A 12,414-nucleotide genomic window follows, 5' to 3' on the forward strand; every position below is an offset into this window, starting at 1 on the left:
ATCACAGTATTTCATAAAAGCAATATGAAATTACATATTCCCTATGACTATTCATCCATATCTAAGAAATGTGATGATATCTACCCCACCAGTGCTAATCTATACAGCTGGATATTATTACATTAACCAGGTTGCTGAAATGCTCAAGGCCACAGCTGAACAGCAGCTGGCCTCCACTAATCTCCAACCTACAAACCTCCTTTTGAACCACACTGTTAATTCTGATACAACTACAACTGAAAATGGGTTGGAGTACCAGAGCATTCAAAATTACAAATCAGGCGTGTGTACTCCGAGACATACACATGCAGCATTTTGAAAAGCTTGAGGTCATTGCTTCAAGAAGGAAAAGCGCAAAAATGTTCACCGTATTACTAATTGACAGGTCTCCCAGCCCTGCCCCCACGTGTTTATGTCCATCCATGTAGAAACGCAGTGTGTAGAGAATAGAGGGTGTGAAGAAAAGAGAACTTAAACAAAACTGGACTAAATGACGAGCTGGTAGAGTTCAACAACAGTTACAGCGAGGCTACTATTGAAACTATTTTTCTGTACATCATCAGCTGTGAAGAGATAATACCATTCAATCAACATTACAAAAAGCATCTTTAGACTAAAGTTGAAAAGTACAAATACAAGAAAACTATGTGTAATAAATGTGAATAGTTGTGGTAAGAAAAAGAAAAACAATGTCTTACAATTTGCACTTATACGTTTTTGAGGGCGACGCTATCATTAAGCTACTTGTTGACGCGGCCGAAACCTCGCTCTGTGTACCAACATGGGGAAAGCAAAGCCTAAAAGGACTGACGGGACTGTCCAGTTTGTCACTACCCCCACTGGTCGGCCCTTGCAATCACACAAAGGATCTATTGTTGAGCACAATGGGGTCACCCTCTCTGTTCTCGCTGGTCTGATCCCAGTCAGTCACTGCTCATAGAGCCTGGAAGCTCGCCAACTACCAGGCAAGGATCTTAGACATCATTCTGAGTAGACTGCCTTCACTTACAAGATTATGTATGTTCCTAAAGGAATTAAAATCGAATAAATATGACAAATGGGGCAGACTAGATGCCACAAATGACAGTCATATTTTTATGAATTAACAAAGAGAGATGGTTGAAATTCATCCTTTGACTGTATGAAGGATTGAACTGAAATAAACATCTGAATATTGTGGCTATATTTGCTTTGATTTTATGTGGTTTTGTCATCCTAGATACTTCAACTGTCTGCTGTTACTGTAGATTAATTCATGTAGTAGCCACATGTCTAGCTTTTCTCTACATATGTTGGGCGCCTGTTCTGTGCATTCCTCAAGTTACAGGCAAAATCACAACCTTGATGTGAAAAACTGAAATGCGCCATCAAAATGCTATGAATACATTAAGTTCTTGGTCTATTACAAGACCAGGCAGCATTGATAAATCACATTTGAGAAGATGGGACTTCACAGAGCAAACAAGAACAAATAGTTTTGTTTTTTGTATGTATTTTGGACAAAGAAAACATTAAGTGTGTATACTTTGCACTGTAGCAAATATAATGCAAGAAGAACACACAGAAAATAAGGTGAGTAGACGTGACCTTCAACATTGACATTCAATGGCATTTTAAGGTAAGGTAGGTGGAATAATAGATGAGAGGCAACCATATACAGCAGTAACACTCTTACCTTGTAGCATGCATCTGTAAGCAGACTCTGAGATGGCGAAGATGTGAGGGGGCATTTCGTGCCTCTTTTTGCCCCTGTACATCTCAATGATGTTGTCCGAGTAGATGGGCAGGTATTTGTAGGGATTTATGACCACACAGAAGAGACCAGAGTATGTCTATAAAAAGAAAAGAAAAACATGGTTGACTGTTAATTCATCATACAGCAGCCATTGCATCACCATTATGTCAGTTTATATTTTACAGTAATTTAGTGTTTGTATGCATTGATTATACTGAGCAATAAATGGAAAGTGAATACATGTAAGCACAAAAAGGACTTTAAAGCGCTCCCAAAGGAAAGCTAAAGAACGTCTGAGGAATTTGGACGGAAAAGTGTTGAGAGTGGATTTCATTGGCCACTGACGATGCTACCTATGGATTATTATTGTTATTTATCACTATGAAAATGGTTTGTATAGTTGTGCAGTACATCTAGGTCCTAATGTCATTGCTATATTCCTGTATATATATTCCTATATTTTTTTTTCTCCTGTTCACAAATAAGGTTTTGCCTCATGCGAGAACATTTTTGGATTTTTATCCTAACTTCTTTTATATATTTTCTGTGAGACTCGTCCCGACGAGTGTTAATCCAGATTCATCAAACTTGCCATGAATCCCTTGTTTCAGCCTGATGAATGCCACCTTTTCATGAGGAGGTGCACAGATTTAATCATTAGTAGAATTTACGCACCATAAAGCTACCTGTTCTGCTCCATTTGTGGGCAAGGTTTTCCACAATATTTTTACTAAAGTTTAAAAACTAGAGCTTCAAGCCCAGCTTTCTAAAATCATTGGACAAAAATCATAACACATTTAGCAGAGTCAGTAATGCTATTACAATGTTTCCCCAACCATTGTCTTGGCAGTAAAACAAAATTGTTGAATGTCACAAATTCTCTTAAAATTGCTTGTTCACTACAAGCCACTGATGCACAAATCTGTTTGTACAAGTGGTTCTTGCATGAGGCCTGTTGCGCAGATCATGCCAGAAAACTGCAGGACTGTAGCTTGCTGGCACACTGCCAAGTATGCACATATTCTCCTCATGTAGCAATTCTGGTTGCAGTTTCAGAACATTCTTTGCCTGACCACAGAAATCAGATGCAAGGGCTGGTGATTTTAATCAACAACAGTTTATAGGTCCATTAGCTGTATACTGCAGACAGATATGCAGTCAGACAGGACAGGGTTAATCCCTGACATGTCTGCTGTGTGTGCACAGGGTGCACAGGGTACACAGTAGACGCTGCCGGATTACGACTTTTTGAATCACACATGAATGACTGGGATCAAACGTTTTGACACATCATGCCAATAAAAACTTTTTGGGGGTGTTTCTGCTCCCTATGCTCACCATCCTCTATTGATTGTACCAACTTTCCTGGTGCTTTTTACTCCTTTACGCTGCATCGCTCCCTCTTTTTTCACCTTTCTGATCTTTGTGTTGCGTTGGGCTGCAAAGCAACATTCTTAAAATGATGTTGTCTGTGATGGCCAGCGGGCTGCAGTTGGGCACGGGGCCTGTTAACCCAGTTGTTGAGCTGAAACAATGATGACATGACCGACGCATGCTGTGTGAGCAGTGGGGACTTTGTGTGTGTGTGTGTGTGAGAGAGAAACACACTGACAAACACATCACGACTGTCACCTGGCTGGAAGTTCACACCACACAATCACATGTACACAACACATATCTGCAGTCTGATTCTGTGGAGCCTAAAATTGCATTGCAATATTACTGCAACTCAACTAGAGCTGGGCCATAACTCAATATTCTTACTAAATATATGCATTGTTTAATATGACAGAAGTTATATTAGCTATAGTTAGATGTATTATAAATTGTAGGATTTTGTTCTAGTAAAAGATTTTTCTGGTTAAACAAAAAACAATCATGAATACTATATATATCCTGAATAGCAACATAATGATAATGATGATATTAAATTATTCCATTTTGCCCATACCTTCATTCAAATAAAGATTTTAATTAAATTCCAAAGCTGCTAGTAATGGAGTACAAAGTTGCCAAAATTTGGCTAAAATAAAAAGAACTCTCATAAATGCATATATAACAGTAAAACACTGGTGTCCCTGTTTTTGGTCATGTGGTGCTTTAGCCCACGTGTTTTGTGTGTGTGTGTGGGGGGGTAATATGACCAGATGGCCATCAAAACCCCCCAGCCCTCTTCTATGTGCACAGATGATTTAGACACAGCTCTGTGCTGCAAGTTCAACCTGGCCACATGGAGATTTGCTACACCGGAATCGCCAGCAGCAACACTGTTCAACATTATTGAGGCCAATACTCACACCTTGCTAACTGGAATCACCTGTTAAAATAAACCTCATGCAGCTCAGGATGTACTATAGGACCCTTGCAATAATAACCCCTTCCCAGGCCCCATACGGTGGGCACAACGCCAGGCAGACAGATCAGCGCTCCTGACCCAGCATGGGCCACATGCAGTGGGGAGAAGGATGACTCAGCTGGCTGTCCTTGACGGTGGACCCCAGGGGGTATTTGAGGGATTAGTGGGAGTCTGAAGTCAAGCAGTTGGGCACCTAAACAACAAGGCATAACAAGACACCAGCCAGGCAGCTCGTTGTGGCTCGTACCTTTCTTTAACTGCAGAGTTTACACTAAAGTCTACTATTACTACTTAATGTCTACTCATTAGAAAATTACTACTACAGTCAACAAAATCGGCCGATAGCTGAAAAATATGTTAGGACTACACGATATTGGATTTTGCCCATACTCCATATGCCGAAACTCATTTTGGCAGATTGTTTTTTGCCGATACTGATATACAAAATTTTATTCACACCAGATTGCAAAAAAAAAAAAGTCTCTACAGTAGTGGAATGAACTTATTACTACGGTTATTGTTATGGCCCTCTGGCATATACAGTAATGAAATATTTGTACACATTCACTGGGCAAATTAATTGGCCTTTCATTTCAGAGGTAATTTCTGGCCGATATTTTATTTTAAAGCTTTTCTCTGCTGATGACGTGCCGTTATCATTGCGCATCCCTACTACATATAAATATTTGAGAACATAATGCAGGTTATTTTGAGCTGAGAAATGGCCCACAACTCAGATAAACTATGGTGAACAGAAGAGAACTCTAACACAGTTGAAAGAGTTCCCAACCCTCTGGAAATGCGAACCAAACAGTGCTTAGCAACAGGGCCTCAGCCTCTCTCAATAGGAAAAGGGGAAACATTTTCTTCTGCTATTGCATGGCCCTCAATTCTGACATAACTGGGCTAAACCATGTTTTTTAAACCGTAAAAATCATGTAAGTGTCTTTGCCGACTTCACAGGGTAATAAGGAAATACAATTGACTCGCACAATTTTAATTATTTCCAATAATGCCCAGACAGGCTGTGAAGATTCTCGTAGCTCTGCATTCGCTGTAAATCTTTAGGTGCTTTTAATCCCACTCAACAGCACTCGATTAAAATGACGTATCTGTCATCACTGTGTGCTTTTTTGACTACCTACGAAAGAGTAAAAGTGTAATAAGGAAGATTACCGCATTAAAAATAAATCTGTGCGAGTAACATAGACTGTATAAAATATGGAATCAGTCTCTGTGACGTCTTCCATAGGTTTCTGTTTCTGTGCAGCATCATGGTGACCAGCGAAGCAACCATATGAAGATACTGACAAATAACATTGTCAGTATGTGGAGAAAAAATTCAAATTTATGTATGTATTTATGTATTTACTCTATAAAAGACATTCAGGAGAAATACAATTTTGTGTCCAGGTTTCAATTGTCAACAAAGAGAGCAATGCTCCAGTAAGAGGCAGGCATATTGAACAGAGACAGCCTGCCGATAAAGGTAAAGAAGTATCCACATTAAGCTCTCAGCCTGGAGCTGCCAACCATCCTCTTCAGGATGTGCACTCTGCACCACCAAGGCAACAAAGGATGAGCATATAGTGGCATTCAATAATACAACACAGAGACATCCTTACTACGTATACCCAGTCCTCCTTTCTCCTGAGCCCCTCAGTTGAACCATATTAGTTCAACCATGCTAATCAGCAAAACCAGGCATGACATGGTATTTTTATCAACATTTCAAAAGTCTTAAAAATGTCCTTTTCTTCAACAATTTTGAAACAATGATCACCTTTACATCCACTGCCTGCTGTGTGGATGGAAGTAATCAAATAGGTCAGCGCTGTGCTATGCTGGTCTGACGATCAAATGATCCTCAAAAGCAGGACACGAAAACATGCAGAGTAAGGAATGCTAAAGCGAATGGCCAACAGTGATCTGCCATGCATGCAACTCAAACCTCTTAAAACTCCTTGTTCATTAGCTTCACACTTAGCTTTAAGGAAAAATCATTAAGATGATAATTTAGCAGCACAAAGATTTACTGAACATGTAAACTGAATCAGAGGAAAGACCAGTCTGTAACCCTGTAGAACAGCAAACATGGATTGGTTGGTTGTTAATTAAGCATTGGTTTTCTGACAAAAAAAAATTCTGTTATTTGAGTAGACAGCTGTTGCTTATCAGTGAACACAAAGAACTCTGTTAAGGCTGTTTGGTTACAGAGTGACTCAGCACAGGCCTCTTTGTTCTCCCTTAAAAGACCTCTGAAAATACAAAGAATAATAAAAATCTGGAACCAATTATTAACTTGTCAACAGGTCTACAAAAGAGATTACCTTTGATTTATCTTACTAAATATACTTTTAAAATTCTTCAAGGTTGTGTCATTGAATATAAGACAACTTACAACACAAGACAATAAGACAACATATTAAACTGTTTCAGCTACACATACAAATAAAACTGAACATAATCAAACGTTTTCTTAAAAATCTGATTTTTATTGGAGTCGAGCCCTCGGCCAGTTGAAATGATTTGGTCATTGCCGTTTTAATATGGTGGCAAACAACTTCTGCTCTCAGGAGATACACACAGACCCAGCAGGCTCTTGGCAAGGAGCCAACAGGAGACCGTGACCAAATGGCACAGCTTACACTGCTACACCTTGCCACAACATCCAGCCCACTACATTAATTATATAGTGGTTAAATGTTATATTTAGCTACAATACAGCAGAGCACCAGAAACAAATATCTAAAACATCAAAGGAGAGTATTAGATTTCGGTTTGATTTTGTCATGTCTCAGAGAAGCTCTTTACAAATAGATGTATCTAAATAAATAATCATTTATCCCATACTTTCACTAATATTGCTGGTTCTCATAGTCTTTTAAAATGGCTAATTGAATGACATCACCTTAGACTTTGATCAACAATTTTTACCATTTTCTGAGATTCTATAGACCAAATCCTTAATAATTAAATCGGGAACAAGTAGTCATATGAATCGATAATGAAAATAATTATCAGCTGCAGCCTTACACAGATTCATAACACATTAAGAGTTTGCAAAAAGCGTCCAGGAAATGCTACAAATCAATGTATATGATGTAGTTACATAAAGTGGACAAAATACTTAAGTGAAAACACTTATGCAAAATAGCTCTTGGAATAAACTGAACATCACAGATAGTTTGAATCTCAGCAGAGTAAAAATACCTGCGAATGGATTCTTTCCTGGAATTGTTCCACTGAGGGACATAATGCTATCATGCTGGTGGCTTGGCAGGCCACCTACTGGATGATGACAGTGACGTAATCCTGCCTCATCAACACAAAGAAAACATAGTGTCTTCATTAACATTTTAGATGTCATGACTTCATCCATAAAGATCCCAAACCTTCGTCTCAACGGCCAAGGGCAGAAAACCACAAAAGTACTCTCAACTGCAGCTCATTGCTCTTAAAAACGAATGTAATCGGAACAATTGATGAATAATCCCCTGACCATAAAGGAAAACTATTTTTTAAATGTAAATTGGATTTCAGACAATCCGAGCTGTAACCATTTTTACATGTATATTATTTGTAGTAAATGTCTTACTGAGTGGAGAGGTGCTCCATGTTCTACATCCTAACCAACAACCAAGTAAGTAATTGAGCTTTATGACTGGATAAGGAAACAAACCATACTTTTCAGTCTGCCCCGAGTAAATAATCTAGTTAAGCAAAGCTCATTCCTGTCTTTGTGACCGGGCCTCTTGAGTGTGAACCCCTCAGCCCCGGCCTCCTCCCTGGGTCTCAGGTGGCTCACAAGCTCCGTCTGGGCTATTCCAGGAATGCATGTCACCAAGTGGGTCATAATCACAGGGGAAATTGGCAGCTTATGTAGGACATGATGGCTTGTTCATTGAAGGAAATGTGTTTCTTAGTCTCTTGAATTCAGAGACTCAAGTATGAAATGCTATGGATAAGAAGTGTAGATAGATTGTTAATTTTTAGACACTGAAGGTTACTTGCTCTCGATTTTAGACTACAATGAAGGTATCCTGGGGGAATTCAGTGGTAAAATGCACTGCTTTGCAACACACTCTCTTAGCTTCGTAAGGCATTGTACCGAGGTTACTAGATGTAAATCAAGTAAATGTTAAAATATCAAAAAAAGATTTGTCTCAAAGTTATTGTAGAGGGGCTTACATTAACTCTTATGGTGGTGATGAATCACAACAATTAAACTATCAACTCATTTAGTTTCTTCAGCGTCGAAGAAGATGATTACAAGTTGTTACAGGTAGTTGTTACTTACATAGATGAGGCCGGAGTAGTAGCGGTCTTTGAGGTTGTGAAGCACGGAGGCTTCGTTCAGGCAGGTGAGTTCGGCCATGTCCTCTACTTTGCTGAACTTTGGCGGGTTCATCTTCTGGATGTCATCCTTGTTGACCACCGCCTTCTTCCCATTCTCTGCCAACTCTACCACCACTTCATCTCCACGCTCCTCACGAACGCTGGCAGCCTCGAAGCCGTTGCGTTCTGATGGGATCCATACTAGCCTCTTGGCCGTCCAGTCAGCCTGCGCGGCCGGGTTGTAGACCACGGCGCGGTCCACAAAGAGGTACCGCTCCGGGTCCTCCTGACCACTCCTCTGTGACATTTCCGCTGCAAACCAAGAGCAGAACACGGTGCGCCACCTGTAGGAAGGAGAGAAAGTATGATGTTTGTCTGACAATTAAAATCCATGCAGCTGCCTACTGTCACACGGTTCCCTTTATAGAGCACGGAAAAGATCAACACTGTTGTGTAAAAGATCCTTTTAATAAGCCCTTTTCACTGCAGACATTTTGACTTGTCATATTAGGAAAAGCACTGGTGTTACTAAGAACATTAACAATGGTTCAGTTCTTGACAGTGTAATAGTGAGCCAGCATACACAATATCAGGAATACCCTGAAACTGAAGCAGCTAAATGGAATTCAGCCATAATTTAAGCATTTCCACCTCGGTTTTTTCTAATGTGACATGTAAAAAGGTATTCTGCTGTGTTACAGCAATCATTTCATTCTGTGTTAAGTATAAGGCTGTAACCAAATGAGATTTTTCAAAGTTCGACCAAATATTAGTTATCGTCACCAGTTTTTGTACCCGTGTCTGGTTCAAAAGTAGTTTAGCTGACTTTACTAACATTCAGCACCAGAGCTAAAAGCGTCAGAGCAGTTAACAGGGACAAGTTGTGGGACAAGGTTTGTAAAGTTATTAGCCTGCCATTCTGTTATCATGCATTGCTGACTATATGGAGCTTAAAAAAAGAAGCCGTAAATGAAAAATAGTTAATTAGTAAAATAACCAGACAGGAATGTCTTACATCAAACTCAATTAAAAAATAATTAAAATAATCCAACATTGCCATAAAGCACAAAAGCCCAATACAACCACAGATGTTAAAGAGAGAACTAATATAGTATATCGGGAACAACAAAATCTCTGATTGTTGATATATAGCGTAGCCTATATCAGCACCATGACTAACATATTTACCATTTCAGGTAAAGCATCAAATCAATCAAGCTGCAATCAATACAGCTGAATGTTGAACCTGATGGTAAAGTGCTTTAAGGACGAAGCAGCTTCTGGCTGCTAAATGTTGGCTTCAAGAAAACTGAAATTGTATTTTATTTGACTCTTTTGAATAACAAAAACCTATATTTTTCCACAAGAAGTTAGGCTTTATGCTATAAATAGCTAATGCTATGTTTGTTTGCCATGGTGACAATTATGAAAACCAGGTTTAGTCAGGATATTTCAGGAGTATATTTCAGGGCATGTCTGATTAAATGTCAAGTGTCACAAGCTTATCACAGCTACCCATGGTGGTTGCTGCTTGCCTGTCATAACTCAGCAGGGACTTGTGATGGCTAACCTTATATTAAAGTACTACTTGTAGAAAACTGTGGGGCATCTGAAAATATTAGATCCTAACTGTGCGTGTATACAGTAAGTGTATGTATTGTGTGAAGAAAAGGAAAAGATTATTAAGCATAAAAATACAGTAGAGCTTTCTACTGTAATTCATCATCTGTTATAAACAGTGACAGAATGAGCATGAGAGTGAGCACCTGTTATGTTACTCTTAAGAAAAGCCAGATTTTAAAGATTAAATGAGAGGAATTTAAACCACATACAAATGTAATGTGAATTATTTGTATTCTCTTTTAGTAGGATTCATTTGCAGTCTTTCCTCTGCTACTTTACCAGAAGGCATTGTTTGGCCCACACAGACTTGTGTGCTCAAGCCTTTACACCTCCATCCCTGTGCATAACCAACCCACGTGTACGGTAACCTCACCATTTGAGCCTCTGCAAAAGCCAAGGAAACCCTGACTGTGTTGTGATATACAAATAAGGCGTAAATGTGAGTGGTATTTATTTTAAGATTTTCTGACATTTTATAGGGCAAGCGATTAATCAAGAAAATAATGGGCAGATTAATAAATGTTGAAATTAATTTGAAGATATCTCCTAGGTCTTGGCATTTTTCTGACATGGGCCAAATAAAACACTAATTATAAGTTGCAGTCCTACACAGAATACAAAAAGACTGGCTGAGTGGTTTTAAGCGTACTATATCATCCAATAGAAGATACAATTACACCATCAACAATAAAAGCATACACTACCACAAACTCAGCTGAAAAAAGAAGAGAGTAAATTACTAAAAACCTGGCACTTGATGCCCCCAACAGCTGATACATACAATGACAAGTCTGATTGTTAGCCATTGACTGGAAGCACCACTCCAGCTTTCCTTTTATTAATCTGAGACAACATCAGCTGATGAATGCTCGGGGATATTTAACCTACAATCAAGTCCCATGGTTAAAGCAGGCCCTGATTAGACACGAATCTGGGTCAGGTCAAGGGACAGGGGATCAGAGTGTCTGCTGGCTGCCGTGTCACTGCATCCCCTCACTTCGTCTTGAAAAACAGTTACTTTCACCCCTCTTTCAGCTCTACGCCACGGGAATATATAGCACACCACAGCCCCTGTAGGATATTTCCACAGAAGAGGGTCGCGCAATTGCAATTAGCTGTGAAAATAGCTCGTTAGGGACTGACCTGCACCGGCTGGGCCAAACCGCTGCATCGGCTAGGTTAGCTTGCTAACGTTAGCTCAAAGTTGGCGTGCTGTGCTTCATATCCCACCCGCTCGAAATGATGTTTGCAAGGACAGCTCTGATTAACACCAAAAAAACAATACTGGAGGTCTTTACTGGCGCTTTTATGCATTTAAGCAATTAAAATGTGAACACAAATCCCAAATAGTCTAATTTCTATGCAAATGAGAGTTTTAGGGATGAGGCAAAATCCCAACATGGGTGTGGGTGTCTCAAAGACGTCTGTCTGGGTGGGGATAAAAGCAAGCCGACAATGACCACACCGTTCACGATAGCTCCTAAAAGAGTACACTTCTAAAAACAGATACCTGTATCACGAATGTTGATTCAAGACTATTACATACTGACACACATAGCACGTTGGTTCTGCAGCGCCCCGGCTAACATTAGCAAAGCTGATGGTCCTCCATCATTGAAAAGTCATGGCACAATAATCCGCTAGCTAACGTTAACGGTTACTGTTGCTAACCACTTACATCCTCACTACAATGAACGGTCCTTCTCTGCTAACTTACCAGACACAGTAGATGAAGAAACCCTGCCCAGGTGTTTAGCAGTATCCAGAAGATAAACGTAATAGTCCTCCAAAGCGTGCTAAAATAGTCCCTTCTTTCGCCCGCTCTCTCATCAGTGGTACTCCCCCACCATCCAGCACCCTCTCAACCGAACTCTCGCCGGCCAGCAGGGAGGTTGCACCGCACCGCCGCACTTTTTTGGAACACACCCTCAATAAAGATCTGGAATGTGATTGGCTCTTGGAGTATGATGCCTAACCGCGATTGGTCCAAAATAATTTCCATCCCAAAACTTTGATAGTCCAAGAGATCAACACCTGCAGATCACTCGATGCTGCCGCGGCTTTTCATTGTTGTAGGACATTTAAATAGACTCTGATATATAGATATATATTTTACAATCATTGCATCCTCATCCACCTGGTGTAAGCCACAGAGTCACCTTAAACTACTAGATCATTTTATAAGCGTGGAAGATTTAAAAAAAAATACTATTTAACGACTGAAGGTCCTGTTACTGAAAACTGCTAATATATATTTTTTTGTAATTTATTTTTTGTTCCAACTTTTTGTTTTCTTGCTTTGTTTTAAATCTGCTGTTTGTTCATTTATTAGAAACTTGGGAATATTCCATGTAAAATAAAA

At 39.6% G+C, this 12,414-nt stretch overlaps 1 protein-coding gene across 5 annotated transcripts in view; it reads right to left on the reverse strand.

The window, feature by feature from the left end:
• The window catches only part of myh10 (myosin, heavy chain 10, non-muscle), a 56,855-nt gene extending 44,933 nt beyond the window's left edge, over positions 1-11,922 (reverse strand). For 3 of the 5 annotated variants that reach the window (XM_029441590.1, XM_029441598.1, XM_029441621.1), the window contains exons 1-3: positions 11,770-11,922; positions 8,392-8,773; positions 1,676-1,832 (exon numbers count right to left, since the gene is read on the reverse strand). In XM_029441590.1, coding sequence (XP_029297450.1) covers positions 1,676-1,832; positions 8,392-8,736 — 502 coding nt within the window. In that variant the 5' untranslated portion in view covers positions 8,737-8,773; positions 11,770-11,922. Of the gene's footprint in view, positions 1-1,675; positions 1,833-8,391; positions 8,774-11,769 lie in introns of those variants that run through there. The other 2 variants (XM_029441612.1, XM_029441605.1) reach the window with 1 other exon arrangement.
• Between the last annotated feature and the right edge of the window lie 492 nt (positions 11,923-12,414).

Source organism: Cottoperca gobio, chromosome 1 (genome assembly GCF_900634415.1).
Source record: "Cottoperca gobio chromosome 1, fCotGob3.1, whole genome shotgun sequence".
NCBI classification, from domain to species: Eukaryota; Metazoa; Chordata; class Actinopteri; order Perciformes; family Bovichtidae; genus Cottoperca; species Cottoperca gobio.